Genomic DNA, 18,146 nt, shown 5'->3' on the forward strand with positions numbered 1-18,146 from the left:
GGGTAGGGTCATTGGAGGAGATGCTTCTACACTGCCCTTCCTGACCGCAATGGCATAAGGTTGTGACTACCCTGAGACAGCACAACAGCCACAGGGGGAGAGGACTTGATGGCTGAAGTCTGGCTTAATCCACAAGAAGATCAATTGTCCCCAGAAGGGACCAGGCCTCACAGTTATGGATGATCAGAAAACACCGGCTTTGGGGAATTCAGTAAGAAGATTTGAAACAAAGAGGCTGCATGCAGTTGGGGTGTGACAAATGGGTTAAGAAAGGGATTTGTCACCTTGGGCAGCTGGTTCCAGAGGGCTACATGAAGTTCTAGCAACACCTCACCGTGCAATGTTGTTAGCTAAGTCAATAATGCAGTGAAAGACCTGTTTGTGGAGGTGGGCAGGGGCTCAAACCCCAGAACAGCTTCTCCCAGTGCTATGTACTGGCTCTGCTGTCTCAGCCCCAGATCTGAACTCCTGGAAGGAACAGGGCGGGATTGAACTTGGGGCCCTGGAGCTCAGGGCAGGTGGGGAAAGGGGATCTCTCAGCCGGACATGGTGTCTCACAACAGCATGCAGGAAGGGAAGGTGTGCTGGGAATTGGCCAAGCAGAATGCTTTGATTTGTCTTTCAACACCGCTCCTGAGTTTATATTGGATGGGAAGGTGATGGGTTTAGGTTACAGACCTTTCCGGTACTGGCAGAACGTTCACTGGGACAGGGGTAACCATTCCTTCCCTTTTCATGTGTGCATCCATGCACTGCCAGGGCTGAGAGAGCAGAGAGCACCGGGCATGGCATGTCTGCGGATGCAGGGAGGGATGGTGTAGTGGGGTGATTGCATATGCATAAACCACTATCTCCAAGCAAGGTCACCCAGGTTGCTTTGGAATGCAGTAACAAGCTTTGCAGTCACAAGTCCTGCAGAGCATGTGTGCTGGTTTGTGCTGACATGGTGCTGGTAAAATGGAGTGTACCTCGAATGGGAACAAAGCTGTTTTCCTGTTTCTCCCCCTCTCCCTGTCCTCCTCCATAATAAACCTGGAAAAGATTGTGGGTTGTATTTCGCCCCCCACCCTGGCTACCACTTATATAAGGGTCTGTGATCAGGTTGGGGCCCAGTGCCTATTCCAAAGCCCTGATTGACCCCTATCTCCAAAATATGGGGAGCTGAATTGGGTGAAGAAGGGCACTCTGTACCTGACTTGGGACTTGCTCTTGTTCCAGTTCAGCTCATGCAAATAACATGGGGACACCAAGAGCCCTCACACAGGCGTACTGCTGCTTGTTGGCCTGTGGGTGTTCTGCCCATGGGAGAAGGAGAGGAGTTGTTTGCTATTGAGGTCCTGGCCAAGACAAAGGGAACAAACTCTTTGGGTTCTGTATAGGCAGCACTAAATACAACCTAGAAAAGGAAGAAAGGAGATAACTTTCACCCCTTCGATGTGCATTTGGGGTAGCTCAGTGCATCCCCCTTGCTTATGTATCAAACTACAAGAGGAAGTGGCAAAACCTCGAGAGAGAGACAAGGAAGAGGCAATGTGAAGGCAGTGGAAGAGACCTTAGAGAACAGGGTGTGGGTTTTCCCTCCAGCATCCTTCGGAAACATGAAGGTACAAAGATCTTCAAAGCAGAGACACCACAAATTGCTCAAGGCGTGAAGCTGCTCTGTAAATGGAAACTCTTCTAAAGACAAAAATCAGGCTTCCAAATGCTTTGACATCTCCAGTCTTGGCTGCCTCTTCTATTTCTTTCTTCTTTTTTTTCCCTGGCTACTTGAAAAGGGAGCATGAATAAAAGTGGGCGCACAGAGAGAAGGGAGTTCTTGATAAAACACATTAGATTCAGCCTCTCTGGATGTCTTAAAGGATACTCAGACCTTCTTCACCCTTTGGACCTCTCTTCATCACAAATCAGTGGCGGGGCCATAATTTGAAAGAGGGGAATGAGAAGGAGCTGATTGTATCTGGGCCACAGCTGTGAAACGGATCTGCAAACCTTTTAGCTTCTACTTTGTAAAAGCTCATTCTTGGGACTCATAATCCCAGATCCTACAGTTGATTCTGATTTTGCTTTGTAAGTGGTTGGGAGAAACTGGTTTAGTAATTCAGTAACTAGACTGTGGGAAGCTGTGCACATTCCTTCAGCCATTCCATTTGGTGGGGACTAAAATGTCCTTCAAGCATTTCATTGCTTCTGTTGTTCTCAATGGCCTCTTTCTTTGTCGCTAGCAGGAGGAGGGTTTTGACCTGTTGCATTGGATTTCAAAGCCAAAATCAAGCACCAGGCATATTTCAGGGTTGAGCATCACTTTATCTGTGCTACTGAGGGAGGAACCAGATTGCGCTTCCTCCACATCCAAAAGCAGAGGGTTAGGTTGCTCGTGGATATTGAAGTCATTCACCACCCACAACCAAAGGAGGGCTCACTCAGGACAGCTACTTGTGTTCTCAGACAGGTACTTGGCTTTCTGGCTGCTGCTGAAGTATGGGATAACCCCTCCAGCAAACTCGGTTCCTTTAACCCTCGAGGCTTATTGTGTTGAAGTCGTTTCACTTGTCTTCTGCTCAGGTGGTGTGGTTGTTGGTGGCACTGGGGGTTACTGATCTCATCCTGCAATGGCAGTAGTCAGGGCTTGGTTGTAGGGTGATAGCTCCTGATCTGGATTTTGGGACAACAGGAAAAGATGCCCCCAGGAAACAATCCCGGTATTCCCTCAGTGCCCAGGCTCCTGAAACAGCTTCATCTTGGGAGTGTCGCACCTATTCCTCACAAAAGGAAAGCCAGTCTCAGCCTGTCAGCTTTCTCCTTAGGATGAGAATGTTGTCCCTCCCGCTGTTCACACCACAGCTCATGGCACGGGGTCCCACCATGGCTGGCTCCTGGCAGTGGTGTCAGGGCTGCTGCTGCCTCCCTGTGCTGGGGATGAGCTTAAGCAGAAGGGGCAGGGGAGGTCCTTGTCCTTGAGTGACCCTCAACGCTATAAGGGTGAATGGAGGAGAAGAGGAAGGCAGGCTAGATAGAAATGGAGAGAGAAAACAAGGCAGTGAAGACCAGAAGAGTAAAGTCAATAGGGATGAAAAGAAGGTGAAAAAGCCATGTTTTCTTCTTGTTTTCCATAGCATTAAGGACAATAACAGAAGCCCTTTGAGAGCTTTGCTGATCTCCTTCATCACAGGGACTTGGCAGAAGGCTCAAGGAGGGAGCGTAAGGGGGGGGGAGGGAGGCATGGGAAGGCTGTTTGCTTCCATTCCAAATGCTGCTTGCAATCTAACTCCAGAAATGGGTCTTCAAGCTGCACGGAAGCTCAGTAGCATTGCTTATATTGTTTATTTCCTCCTTTAAATAGTTTAGCACCTTTTGAAACCTGGCAGGGAGTGTTCTGGGAGCTAGGCCAGGAGGGATGGCTCTGCCCTGGGTCCTGCCTCATGGTCTGTGTCATCATTAGACATCATCTGCCAAACAGGTGTGAGAGCCATCCCATGGCTGGCCCCAAGGCGTATTTACCATTGAAGGGCTGCTTTACCCTTGTAGCATGTCAGTGGTACAAGGGAGCAGGGAAAAGGCAGGGATGCAGCGCAGTGGGTTGACACGCAGAGTCTTGGGTCTCATGTAAGACACAGTCCTGCTGGTGCAGTCTCATTACTGAGGTTAATTATCCTTCCTGCTGTGCTCTGCTGCTCCCAGTTTCTACACTGCATGGCACAGATGTACCTGAGGTGTAAAAGTAGCCAGGAGGCAGTTTGCTTTGCCCTGGAGGGCCTTGGTGCTTGTTGCCTGTTTACTCCTCTTTAACCCCAAGTACAAGTATCAGTGAGAAACTGAGATTTACCAGGCAGAGGGGAATCCAGATGCAACCTGGCCTATTTTCAAGTCAGCAGCAGCTGGGAAGAGATGTTCCTGTCTAATTAATTATTTCCCTGGGAATCAAGGGCAATGGAGTTTGTTTGGTCTTGGTAACGAATCAATCACTTCTGAGGTATGATGTGCAGACAGACACAGGGAAGCAGCTGGTGTCCTGAGCTGTGCATGTGTGTTGCAGTCTGGCTTCATTCTGGGATGGGAAGCTGCTGAGATCTCTGGTTTCATGTCAAGGCCGTTCCTCTCCCAAAGGCAGACAGGAGGCTCCTCAGAAGCATCATGAAAACTGCTGCCCCTGCAGATATGGAGTAACCTGTGATTTCCAAAGAGCTTCACTTGTCCTCTCCTTCTGGGGCTGTTGCCCAGATGGTTGACATAAGTTCAGAGTAGTTTTGGGTTCACAAAGCCTCTCCATCAGTGTCCTTGATTCTGCTGCAAAGGCAGAAGCTTTCTCCTTCGTGCTCCTGTATGAAAGCTGCACTACGTGGCTCTTGATGGGGTTCTGTCTCCTGATCATTGCCCATGAGTAGCACAGGGTGGCTTGTGGTCCAGCACACCAAACCAATTCCTCTTCTGGCCCTGTGACTGGGAGGAGGTGGTGTATGACTGTTCTGGCCACATATGGCTTGCGGGGGGGGGGCTTCGCTGTTGTTGGGTACTGATAAGATTAGGTTTTGGGGTCCTTTGATTGATCATCTTGAAACACTTGCAGCTGGATGAGGGCAAAATACAATTCCTTGTCTCTATGTGTATTAAGACACATTTAATGTGAATGTCTAATTAACACTCAGGAGAAAAAGAACTACTTGCTAAGAGAGGAACAGTCTTCACACAATTCCCTGCAGGAACACTCAGTGCTGCCCACAGCAGTTTTGGTTTAAATAAAGAAGGGTTTTTTGGCTGGTTCCTCATCCGAACCTACTGACATTTTGCCTTTCAGAGTGTAGTCAGCAGCCTTCAAATGCCAGTTGTGCCTACTTCTGACAGAGGAGCCCAGGAGTGCCCATGCTTGGGTTCTGTATGTGCCACCTCCATATACCACTATCATCCCTGTCCCTGCAGGAAGACACTCAAGTTCAAGTTGCCACCTCCTTCACAAGGGGTATTGCCTCATTCAATGGCTCAGCCACTACAAACACAGGGCAGAGGAGGTGTTAGGGGTGAATGGGAGAGGCTGTGCTGAGCGCTCATCTTTATTGCTGCAATCCTTCCTCCGCTGCAATGGTTCCTTAACTTTTTATGTGTTTATCCCAAAAGCAAGTAATCAAAAAATCCCATTATTGGGCAAAGACAAGAAAGAAAACCATACTGGGGAAATAAGGGAGCAGAGAAAGTGTGGCCCCATCAAAGACTGCGCTGGCACCATGAAGAGTGGCAGCTGTAAGATTAACCCTTTCTCATATAACTCAGGAGAAACCGTAAACCACTGACACCAGCTCAGCCTCAGTGGCCTCTTATAAGCCTAAGCACCACATTATTCTTCCCCCCCCCAGAGCTCTCTTCCTTGATGCATCAAAATGTGTATGTGCCTGTGAAACAGCTGTGCTCTTGAGCACATCTGTAATGCCCTTTGCAGGGTCTGCCTATGTAAACTGTGCCTCTCAGAGCATTTAGAGAGGGAAACATCAGAAAAGACAGGCTTCCACAGTGGGAGCTATAGAGAAAGTACTCAGGCAATCAGGGTGTCTGGAGACAGTGCCATTTGGGAAAGGCAGCAGAGCAGCTATTGTGCTTATAGACATTCATGGCACTTTGTGATGCCTAGTCTGGTGCTGCAGGGATTGTGCAAACTGTTACTTTATGCAGGGTAAAACCAAATGTTTTACTTCTCAGAATAGCCCCAAGGTAAAGATAAACTCAGCTGAGTCCCTTAACCACAGACTGGGAGACTCCTAAATGGCTAGTTTTGCTTGCTCTTCCTCCATGCCAATGTGCATCCATGAGACACTGAGTCCCTCTCTCTGAGCCAGGCTCCTCCAGCAAACCTTTGGAGGAAGCAGCTGAAAGGAAAGAGCAGGAGGAGGATGCTGGGCACCCCTCTGGCCAGGAGAGAGGAGGATGTGATTGGAGGAGAGGAGGGCACCTCCAGGCTGAGAACATTTCCAGGCTTCTGAAAGTCTCCACCAGGTCCTCTGGCATGGGGCTGGGTTGTCCATGTACGGATGGTCTCCCCAAGCACACTTTGTTTGAGTCTTCCACACATCATAAAGAAGCAAGAAAAGGCAAATAGTTGACTGCTTTGCTGTCCTGTCTCTTCTTCTAATAGGCTGTGTCTTAAAAGCAGGGGTTGAGTGGTGTTCAGTGAGGAGCTAACGTGGCCTACGGTCATATACCATATAAGCACAGTATTCATTCATATACATAGAGGTAAATAGATACCCAGTTGCGTGTTGTTCATACTGGCACTTTCCACCAAGGGGCTAAGTACATGTAGGAATATATCAGTACTTCAGCTTTGTTATACCAGTAGTTTAAAATATCTATTTCAGCTAATGTAGAGACAGAGTCAAAGAGACTGATCAACAGGCAGGGGAAAACAAATCTGTAAAATATTGCTTTGCAGTTCATCTGATAAAGGAAATACATAATGTGTAAACCCTGTGTCTCATCAGGCTGAGTCACATTTGTACAAGGAGCTCTGCTTCTCCCGTCCCTCACACTGTTATTTCCCCTGTAACATCACTTACCTCTGACATAAGCCAGTATAAGAAAGGTCAGGACAATGGTTTTTGCCTGTAGCAAGAGAGGACGTGTTAACCTATGCTAACAAGGCTGGACAACTGGAGAACATATTTATAAATGTATTTATAAAGATAAAACTATCTCCAAGCTTTCCATTCATTGCACTATTGTCAAATCTAAGAAGCTAAGACAACTGAAATCTACCAGCATGGAAAAGCAGGGCGACCTAACGCTGTTGCAGTGACCTGCACATGGATGGTGCTGCACTCACCAGGATGGAGTTGCTGACGCTCTGCTTTGAGAGTGACCCCCTTGACTATGAGCTCCTTCTCAGTCTGTAGTCAAAAGAGGCTTCTCATGAACTACCATGAGTCTCTAAGCAGGGAGTAACTATGGAACTGGATATGTAAAAGCCAAACAGCTTTCACTGCTCGTTGCCCAACGCATGTTATCCAGCATCTAATACGGTTGGATGGATGCGTTCCCTCCCAACATCTTGGTCATGGGAAAAGATGCTCTGTAGGCTATGGATTGAAAGCCAGCCAAAGCTGGAAGGTCTTGGGCAATAGGAGGGCTTCAGGGTGGGCCCGCAAGTATGTTTCCACTGGCACTATCTCATGTACACCACCTTCAATCTGTCTGAGGTTCACCTGAAAGGGAAGGTAGGCCCAGCCCAGACCTGGTTGCAGATGTTTGCAACTGGCGTGGAGTCTGCTTTGGTGTTTCTTCTGGGTTAAGGCCAGCGATTTGGCTCATGATCTTCAGCCTCAAGCGGCTGGGCTCAGACCTGGATCAGCCTTTCCAGCCATTCAGGAACTCACAAAAGTTGATGTCCCCTATCAGACTACCTGCACTTACCCTAGCTTTGGCCTGAGCTTTCGAGAAGAGGTTCAGACAGGGACTGTGGTATTTGGTTTGCATTGCGCTGCCAGACAAGAATATCCTGTCATATGGGATCACTGAAAACTTAAATAGAATCCCTAAATCCCTTCTCCTTTCCCAAAGCTTTTTGCTGCTTTTAAGGTGCTAGTGAGCAGCTACAGACTCCTGCAGCAGAACCTGCAGGATTGAGTGGTCTTGGCAGAGTAAGCTGCAAAGGGCATTGTGTTTAATAAAAGGACTGAACTTCACAGTGGCCTTCCCTGTGTCTTGAAGTGAGATTTGGTCTTTGGATGTTAAGTGCTGGGCCGATGAGCATGGAAAACACAACTGCTTCCTGTGTCCCTCTGGCAGTGAGCAGGCAGGCACTTTTCTCCCACCCTGGGAAGCTCAGGGCAGATTCCCTGTGGATTCCTATTGTCCTTTCTAAGGAGGCATGATTTGCAGCGGTGCTGGGTGCCTGCAGGGGCAGTCCTGGTGGCTCAGCACCACTGAGAATCAGGCTGGGGGGTCCCGGCAAGGGCAGAGGCAGGGGCAGGGGGAGCAGGGCAGGGGGCAAAGAAGAGCATCGGTGCTTGCTGACGCTCAAGCACAGGCCTTCCAATGGAGGGACCTGCCGAAGGGGGAGGGCTCTGGGCCCCCACAAGTGAAACTGCACAGAGTCACAGTTAATCATCATCATCATCGTCGTCATCATCGTCGTCGTCATCATCGTCATCATCATCATCGTCATCATCATCGTCATCATCGTCGTCATCATCGTCATCGTCATCTTCAGTATTTATCTTCCCAGAAAGCACATCTTCTATCCAGTCCTCCAGCTCCTCCGCTGTGGGCAGGTCATCATCATCTCTGATATCCATCCAGATGCTGTCAGCCTGCGGGGACAGGTCATGGGGGGGTTAGTCACCCTCAGACACAGGCAAGAGATTCACTGCTGCTGTGGATGCAGGGGTGGTGTTGACATTAGCTCCCTCCCTGCCACAGCCTGCAGGCAGGCTCAGCCATAGAGTCTCTCTGCCTACACCCTGGGATTACCACTTCCCCCTGAGGTGCTGTTGCTTTCGACTAGGGGCAGTGGGACTGGTCAATGGGTTCACAGGAGTGTGTGGTGCTGTTTGACCTGGGTTGGGTATGTGCCCGCTGCCTGTTCCTCTCCTGCAGCAAGAGCATTGTCCACCTGATGCATTGTCTTCACCCTGTCTGGCCGGATGTGTGGACTCCAAGTCTACATAAAGAGAGCATAAAGAGAACTATGCCAGCTCCTCCTGCATCACCCCAGTTCACAGGACATCACAGCATTCCCCTCCATCCTTCCTTCCTTCCAGAGCCCTTCTGGCACCTCTTCCTTTGAGCCTTTACACCCTGCTGTCAGCAGCAACCCTTCTCCCCAGCCTCTATTACTATCCTCTTTGCCTCAGGATGTTGCTCTGGACTCTCCACGTGTGATGGTGGCTCTTTCTCTTTGAAGAGCCTTTCATCACATCATCTCAACCATGCTCCAGCTGAAGAATGATGAAAAACACGGATGCCCTGGAATGCAGGTGCCCCCTGCTCTTTCTCTCCAGCTGTCTGCATTACTTCCATAAACTAGGTAGAACAGATGAGGGGGAATTCAATAAGAAGATGCTGTCTAAATTGTGGCTGCTACCCAGGGACAGGAAACATAGCTTAGGTGGTCTCTGAGGCCTGGAAATGCAAGGTTTTCTCTCTGCTTTGCTATAGGTTTCTTAGGTAAATGCCTGGGTAAGCCTCTTTCGCTTCGCTGTCTCCCCACCATGAAACAGGATCAGCATCCTGTTTTGCAGAGGTGCTGTGAGGTTATCTCAGTCAGTGTTTAATGTTGCAGAAGCAAGTGCTTTTCATATCTCATAAGACAAATACCTGCTTTTGGAAATGCATCCAGTGCAAATACACCCCCAATTTGCACTGGGTGCAAATGCATCCCTGTCTGTTGTACTCAATTCTCTTTGGTTTATGGCTTGCTAAAAGGCCGGACCAATTTGTGCTCAAGAAAAGTTGTTTCTCCCTTACAGTATTTGTCTTCCTTCTAAACCACTAAAACTGTAATAAAAAAGAGCCACAAAGAGGCATGCAGCTCCTGCTTCATACAAACGATCTTGTCCTCAACCTCAGGACTGTTCTTGAGGCAAAACCTGACACCTTTAACGAATGGGAACTGGAGTGGGCCCATTGCCCCTCGAGAAGATGCTGTGCACATACGTAAAGCAGCATGGTGCAGAGCACCATGGCCCTAATCCTGAGCCAGTCCGACGTGACAGAGCAGCGGGGACTGCTGGGAGCTCTGGTGTTTGTATTGGCAGGTTCTTAGAGGAGTGATAGGGTCACAGGGGTTATGTCCACCGAAGCCAAGAGCAGTGTTTATTTTTACTCTGTTGTGTAAGCTTCACTTTGTACCTGTGTAACTTGGCTGAATGCGGTGATGTAACACTGAAATCACGAAGTGAGCTCAGTGTTTGGTTTAGATAGCACCCTCCAACCCAGAGCCTTCTTCAATCTCTCTCTTGAGGAATAGAAAATAGGCTTAAGAGGAATTGAAGAAAAAATGCAAATAATGTAATCAGCCACCTGAAACACTGACTGTATCAAAGCTAATGCACGAGTTTTCACAGGTTTCTGAGTGACTGCTGGATAATATGGCATATGTTCCTGCCTAATACCGCTTTCTATAGAGTTCGCTTGCCACTGACAATCCTACTTTCATGAATTTCTTCAATGGAGCTGTGACATGACTTAAACACGGAGAGCTGCAGTGAACATAATGCAGGGAGATACAGTGGACTAGTAATAAGGGGAAAAGACTGGAATACGTGAGCTCTGTTTCTGTCTTGCCTGTTCATTTCTCCCATGATCTTAGGTTTCAGACGTTATCTGGGCCCTTTTTGCCTTTTATCTCTCCCTTCATAAGTTTCTAACAAGCCTTCACCCACTGGGTACTCACTCTCTAGGTGTATATCCGCTTTCTGCATCACGCCAGCGCTTTGCTTTCCCTACCATGTCCCCCATCTTGCAGCATTTGCTGTAACAGGAGGCACAATCGTACAGTACACCCTTGCTGCCCCTCTTGCCCTGCAAAGCTACGGGAGAGAGTGCACAGGAGCCAGGAACAGGGTTGCTGCTGAGGTCAGGACCCAACCCCGGGTCCTTCCCTGCTCTCTCCTAATGAAACATCAGTTTCCCATGCAGTTGAAACTTCAGACACGAAGTCAAGCACCAAATTACAGCCACTTCAGCAGTGATTTATGCTTCCAGAGACACTCCCACCCACACGGGTTCGTTTTAAAGAGATTAAAACACGCAGCGCTTCATCATCAGAAATAAACCTAGGGAATAAGTCAGCCAGGCTGCAGGATGGCGTGGAAACCCTTCACTGCCATGGGGTGTGGGGCAGACATATACCCTCTTCCCACCCAAACCCCTGCATGGCAGTGGCTGCGGAGGATGAATCCCAGTATAGCCCCTTTGCCACAGCAGGATCCCTTTGTTACCAGTTTATATCATACTCTTATTAAAGCTGTGTATTTATTTAGGTTTTTTTTTTCAAGCTATGCAGTTTCTCCCTGTCATCTGTTTGGGACCATCTTTCCCTCCTACATTCAAGCTGTGCTGTTCTGCTTCTGCTGCAAAAAACACGCTCCTTTTGCTACTCTTCTCCCCTAATCACGACTTGCTTTCCCCCCTACATGCACACTTTTCCTCCACAAACCCACCCAGGTTCAGTCAGACGGAAGCCCTGGAGCTCAACGTCAGAGGTGTTATGAACGCTGCACATGGGAATGGTGAGGTCTTTACACGTTTTCCTTGGGGAAAAAGCGTGTTCTGCCTGCACTTAACAGCAAAAATCCCACAGATTCCAGCAGACCTCAGAACCTGCCCTTTCCAGCACCCCATTTTGGGATCACTGGATTTCCTGGGTACACGCTACTCACGTCTGTGACGTTCACCACCCCGATCTGTGGCTTGAACAGGTCGATCTTGAAGGTCTTCTCCCAGTAGGTGATGAGCTGCAGGAGTGAGAAACAAAGCTCAGACAAGGGTGTCTGGATTAACAAATGCCTGTTGCATTAATGCACCCGGGAGAGGCTGAACACAAGCTTGAGCTGCCACACATGGCAAAGGAAAGTGCCGGTTCTGGAGATGTTCCCGGGATACCTCCTTCATTGGGGGCAGACCTGAGCAAGCAGCTCTCAGGGATCACCCATTGCCCGGTTCTTCCCTATTCCAAATTCCCTGGGGAAATCCCTGTGCTCATGCACACACCACCACACCAACCTCCCCCCTTCCATGAGTTAAAACAGGAAAGGCAAGGAGCCCCTGCCACTCACCAGAGGGAAGTCATCGGGGTCAATCCAGACAATGCTCAGGTCGGGATTATCGGTGTTGTCCCTGGCAACCTGCTTCAGGACTTCCAGGAACTCAAACCCATCTGAAATGATACATGAAGTGCTGCAGCTCTCTCCTACAAACACCCAGGCACTTTTTGCTCCGGGGGGGGTTCAACTTCCCTCTCCCCTCTGTGCACAGAGGGTTGTTCACAGAGCTCATTAAAACGCTGTCTGCCAGCCCTTTCTTCTGATAATAAGGCTTTTAATGTTGAGCATCCTCCCCGGGTACTGAAATTAGTTACACATGAATTAAGCCTCATAACCCTTCTGCAGACTGGAACAATGACACTGTTTTCTTGTGGCAAGGGAGCAATTGAGTCCCCAAGAGGCCAAAGCTTTTTGGCACACTGATGCATGAGAAGCACCGATGCTACGACTTTCCAGGAGCTGATGCTCATGGGTTTCCCACATGCCCATCACAAACCCAGCCAGCAGCACTTTCCTGGAGCCACAAAGCAAGGAGGGAACAGAGTTAGGGACAAATCCTGGTGCTAAGGTGCAGGGGATGACTTTTCTTTTGCAGCCAGCTATTCATTTATACCCAGAACTTGAATCCTGGCTAGCACACCCACTAGCGTAGAAACCCAGAAGCATCCCAGCTCCCTATCCCAGCCTGGGCACTGGGCTCCACAATGCAAACAAAGCACAGGAAACTGCACTTCTTGACTGATGGAGAGTGACACAAGGAGGAAAAAAGCCTCCTACCTGGGTCATCTTCTTCTGCGAAGGCCACGATGTGAATTCCCTCCATGTCATCCTCCTGGAAACAGCAAAACTATTACTGATGGGCCAGGGAGGGAGAACAGAGTCCAACAGAGAAGTGATAGGCTGCCTTCAAGACACTGAGGTCAGGCTGAGCTGTGGAGGTATCAGGTTCTAAAGCAGGTAGTTTGGGTACTGTTGCTGAAATCCTTCAGCTAAAAATGAGATGGGCACCACAGTGGCAAACGCAAAGGAGTGGCGCGGGATGGTGTGGGGAAAAGCTTGCCTGCAGGGAAGGTCAAGAGCTCTCTAGCATGGGAATATGAGCTCACCCTCCATGCCTGAGGTCAACTACCCTCATAAGGTTGCAGCTTTCAGGGAATGGTTTGCAGGGAAACAAATCATAGAATCACAGAATGGCTTGGGTTGGAAAGGAGCTTAAGATCATCCAGTTCCACCCCCCTGCCATGGCAGTGATGCCTCACTCTAGACCATGACACCCAAAGCTGTGTCCAGCCTGGCCTTGAACACTGCCAGGGATTCACCACTGCCAGCATTCACCACTTCTTTGAGCAACCTGTTCCAGTGCCTCACCACCCTCACAGTAAAGAACATCCTCCTTATATCTAACGTGAAGTATCTGTCACCACTCTCAACTCCCAAATGTGCTCCTTTGTGGCCAGCAAAGGAGGTTTCTTCACAATGCAAGAGCTGCGGTGGCTCAGTTTGGCCCCTTTGGGGAGGTGAAGGGTCTCTGCTTTAGGTGAGGGTTTCTACGACCAGCAAGGGGAATTCAGGGCTCCAGTGTGTGGAGGTTTAGAAACAATGGGCTGGTGGACTGCTTTTCTCCATGAGACATGTAAGTAGTGAGTAATGATATTGGCAAAGGCCAATGGATCTACTGGCTGGTTCATCATCTGCCTGCTATGAATGTCATCTCTGAATTATCCCACAGATCAGCTTTGCCTTCCTCACCCGCTGCCAGTCCCAGTTTCCATTTCAATTGGTTTTAATGCAAGAAAAAATTCCCATCTAAATGCTAATTCCTTTTCCCTTCTGAGCCCAGAGGTGACAAAGCCACCATCAAGACCTGAAAGGAACCCCCCCAAAAAAACCCTGAAAGATTAAGTGGAAAACATTATCTTTAAAAACAATAGCGGATGCTGGGCCTTTGTTGGTGTCTCCAGGGAATACATTTTCATTGGGGCATTCTAGGCAGATCTACTTGGGATTCAGACCACTTGCAGCTGGAAAAATCTACACTGTTGTTTTTTCTCCATTGTCAGACAGAAAAGTAGAATATACATGTATGTGTGATATATAATTATATATATAGCTATATGATGTAGCTGTATTCTGACCTCCAAGGCAGTAAACAAAACAAGGGTAACTCCAGTGAAGGCATTGATGATGTTTTGAATTTGCAGCGAGATCAAAATCCAGCCCATTGTCTCCTGTAGGTACAAGTCCCCTGCCCATAGTAGAGACAAGCTCTGTATCCCCAGGCTGCTAGTAAAGCAAACATCCCACCACTGACAATTCCCACTTTTCCTAAGGTTCAGTATGAAAGCAAAACCGCTCCTTGTGAAAGTTGGGTCCTGCTGCAGCCCCATGAGGAAACTTGGAGGGACCTCAGTGGATGTGGGAAGCCATCATCTATACATAATCTGTATTTCTAAACCAAATGAAAAGCTCTCATGCCCAAGTGACTCATAACTCCTGCTTCAGTGTTATTACCTCTCGTCTTGTTGCATTAAAGACTCCCAAGGTTTTTGTTGTTTTGGAATCCCTCAGCATTTCCTGTTCCACAACCAAGCAATGAGGCAACTGAATGCTGTTATAAATGTGATGAGCTTTTTGGAGGAATGATTGCATCTTCCTTAGCATCTGTAAAGCACGTCTCCAGCTTTGCTTTTCAGTATTTAGCTGCCATTCTAAGGGCCCTGACTGGCAATTAACATTGTGCTCATCCACAGCAAAGGGATCATTTGTTATACAAGATTTTTCTTTCATTTTCACCCATCCATTGTTTCCCACCCTTGCAGACCAGGAGAGTCCTCTGTGTGTGACTGGTACCAAACTGCTGCTTAGTTCTTCATAATCTCTCCCTTGCAGCTTGCTTACACTGTGAGAAGCACAATCAATACACAATTTGCTCTGTAATCTCTATAATTAACTGAACTGCCTGCCCTCACTTGCATTTTGAGTTGTACAATTGCTCTGGTACAATTGCCATGAATCATCTGTTCAATGCAATCATAGAATCATAGCATCAGCTCACTTGGAAAAGACCTTTAAGACCATCAAGTCCAACCTTTACTCCAGCACTGCCAAGGCCACCACTAACCCATGGCACTGAGGGCCTCATCTGCACAGTGTGTGAACACTTCCAGGGACAATGACTCCAGCACTGCCCTGGGCAGCCTGTTCCAATGGCTGATAACAGTGAGCAGGCCACTGAAACCACCCCACCAGCAGCAGTGATGCCCATTAAATGACATGGATCATCCTTGGGGAGGATGCTCTCCATAGCTATGTCACAGCCACTAAAGCAGCAAGACTTGGCACGCTTGGTTAGCTTTCCCTGTCCCACCTGTGGAGCAAACAGCACTCAGCTCAGCTGTCCACTGCTGCTAAGCAAAGCAGCAGTGGGACCCGGGCTTTACAGCCAATGCTTTCCCTTCTTCCCAAAGCAGGCAAAGAGGCTTTGCTCACGGGGAAAGAAAGATAATGTTGTTCCCAGCCAGAGACTGGGGCTCTTGTGGTTTCTTGTTGGAAGCTATCAGAGGGCACCAGACTTCCCGCTGTGCGTGCTTACCCATGTCTCAAACATGTCCTCTGGGCGCAGCTTCCTCAAGGTGGCCCTGAAAGGAAGACAGAAACACTCTTTGAGGACACGTCCAGCACCATCACGCGTGATGCTGATGGTGTCACGGAGAAGGTCACTGAGGCATGTGTGGTTGATGGCTGGAGTCAGTGTTGTCAGCCACTGCATTTTGAATGAAAGCAAAGGGGGCACGGTAGGTCAACTTATGCTTTTATTTATGGTGATAAAACCCTGCCCTTGCCCCTGCTGGAGTCACTGCAGCTGCTGTTTGTGCTTGGGAAGATGAGACCCTTCTCTGTGCTGGCATGTGCTGGTGAGTTAGTCCCACACATGGCAGATTGTTCTGTCCGTGCTGAGAGCATGAGGGGAACCATTCACTTTTGTCTTGCAGTCTCCAGGACATTCCTAATGAGCTTTGTTCCCCTTTTCTTCTGGTTTTACCCCAGCACAATTCCACCATAAAAACCTTTCCAAAACCTTCTGAGGCAAAGAAGACAGAATAACCTCTGGGAAGAGAAGTTGGATTCTAATTGAATAGTAAACCTTTTCATACACGTACATAGCAGGAAGCCTGTCAGAGAGCCTGGCAGTCTGAGGGGTGACTGGGGTGTTAAAGAGAACACAAGGAGAGAAGAACAAACAGTCCCTCACACCTCTGCTCACTGTAGCATGAGGTGTTCAGGCAGGTTCTCCAGCAGAGCAGGCCTCTCTAGTTGACCAGCCCCAGAAAGCTGTTGCAAAGAGAAGTATTGATGAATGTGGTCCTAGAACAGATTGGTAAAGGGAGTAGCAGCACGTTGGCATCAGCGAGATGTGTAACCTCTCGCTTCAGTTTGCTTCACTACAAGGGCAATGGAAACAAGGAGCATTGTTTTAGAGAGTTCCTGAAGGATCTGAGGGGCCACAGGTCTGGAAGAACAATGCCCTTATGGGCACAATGCCACCAGCAAAAGTAAAGTTAACAGACATTTGAAGGAATATGACACAGTAGCACTAGAGATGCGTGTAGCCTTTAAGTCATGGCCATGGGTCTGCTAGAGTCGCCAATGAGTGGGTGAAGGTCAAGGCAGTGAGTTGCCTTAAGAGGACCATTGGCCAAGGTCCCTTACTAAAGGCTCTCAGGAACAGAGCTTCAGTTAGATCAGAGGAGGGGTCCTCCTGTGGATTAATGACATTGGAAGATGAAGGTTGAGATGAACAATCAATTTTCAAGACAAAGGGAATTAAGATTCATAGCAAAGCATATGATTTGGCATGATTGTATGCATAAGATCTTCTCACATAACCTGAAAAAGATGTGAAATAGGAATATAGCAGTGGCTGCTTATCGGATCCAGTTCTTTTACAATCAACACAGGTCTAACTACGAGGAGACACAGGGGGATCTCTGTGAGTTGAGAGGCTGCATGACAGATACATATAGCAATCAATGCACTTGTAGAATAACCAACCCTGATTATACAGGTGCAACAATGGGTTCTAAATGAGTTCTAATTAATTATTGTCTTCAGGAGAAGGGCCCAAGTGTCACAAATTGGGAAATCATCTGCTCCAAAGGTAAAAAGAGGGTTACAAGCAGTTGGGAAATGACTGAGGAGTAAAACACATCATACCATTAAGCAGCTTTACTCTGCATCGCCACAGTGAGTGTATGTGTGATTCTGGTCATCCCATCAGAGAAATGATATAGAACAACTGAAAAAGGGACATGGAAACATGGCAGTGGTGAAAGCAGGTATGGAATGACCTCTGTGTGTGTGAGATTCAGTCGATAAGAACCCTTTATCTTATGAAAGAGGTGACTGAGGATGGGGGGGGGGGGTGCTAAAAAAATTGGGATGGTAAAAGCTGCAAATGCAAAGCAGAGAGTGGTCATTGGTCCTCACAACACAAGAGCTTAGTGGTGCCCGTGAAGTTTTTAAGTAGCAAGTATAAACTGAACAAATAGAAGTGTTATTTTGATACAGTGCATAATTCAATTGCCAAACTGGCTGCTTTCAGCATCAAAATAGAAAGGAGGTAAAAAAACCTATAGAAATGGAAGAGTAGTTACTAAGCAGAAGATCAGGGATGCAATTTTTGACCCAGCAAATCTCCTCATTGCTGATCGTCTGAAACTAGAGATTCTGTCAGGCGAATGCATGTTATGTACCTCTACATGTACCTGTCTTTCAAGACGCTTTCCCTATCCGTCCTCTGGGGGCGGCTCTTGGAGAAGGGAAACTCGGTCAGGAGGATTTGATCACACCCAAGTGTACCGGTTGCTATAGAGATACTCCAGATTTACTCTGGTTACTTCCCTGTGCTGTAGGAAGTGGGGTTTAGGTGAGTCAAGAGGGAGCAGGATTCAGCCCCCGTGTTGCTATATCACAGTTACAGAAAACATGGTCGAGGGTAGGATGGGTGTCTAACCCCAGCATTACGGCATGCGAAACAAACGTCAACCCAGAGACCTCTTGCTGTAGGCAGAGGAACTACCATGTACTTGGTATTAGCGCAGCCTCTCTTAACCCTATTCCGTTCTGTCTTATCCCATTCTAGTCTAGTGTATTATATTCTCTGTGAGACTCGGCATTAACTACTGTGAACATATCACTGTCAGCTCAGGGTTTTTCCCCTGCCGTGCCACCACCTTGGTCCAAAGTTTGGGATTTCGGGCATCTGATTTCATGAGACACCTTTTAATTCCCTTCTGAGCCTTGACACTTGCAAAGTACATGGCCCATCCTCTCACTCCTACCAAGCACCCCATAGCATCTTGGGGGGGGGGGGTGTCCACTGCAGTTTTGTGCTGGTGG

At 48.2% G+C, this 18,146-nt stretch overlaps 1 protein-coding gene across 1 annotated transcript in view; it reads right to left on the reverse strand.

Moving 5' to 3' along the window:
- Positions 1-6,637: 6,637 nt before the first annotated feature.
- The window catches only part of CASQ2 (calsequestrin 2), a 30,870-nt gene continuing 19,361 nt past the window's right edge, over positions 6,638-18,146 (reverse strand). Inside the window, exons 7-11 of the mRNA XM_062632835.1 lie at positions 15,340-15,385; positions 12,525-12,579; positions 11,760-11,860; positions 11,364-11,438; positions 6,638-8,291 (exon numbers count right to left, since the gene is read on the reverse strand). Coding sequence (XP_062488819.1) covers positions 8,082-8,291; positions 11,364-11,438; positions 11,760-11,860; positions 12,525-12,579; positions 15,340-15,385 — 487 coding nt within the window. The 3' untranslated portion in view covers positions 6,638-8,081. The remainder of the gene's footprint in view (positions 8,292-11,363; positions 11,439-11,759; positions 11,861-12,524; positions 12,580-15,339; positions 15,386-18,146) is intronic.

This window comes from Pezoporus occidentalis, unplaced genomic scaffold (genome assembly GCF_034315485.1).
Source record: "Pezoporus occidentalis ecotype Australia unplaced genomic scaffold, CSIRO_AGI_Poc_V1 ctg111, whole genome shotgun sequence".
In the NCBI taxonomy this organism is placed as follows: domain Eukaryota; kingdom Metazoa; phylum Chordata; class Aves; order Psittaciformes; family Psittacidae; genus Pezoporus; species Pezoporus occidentalis.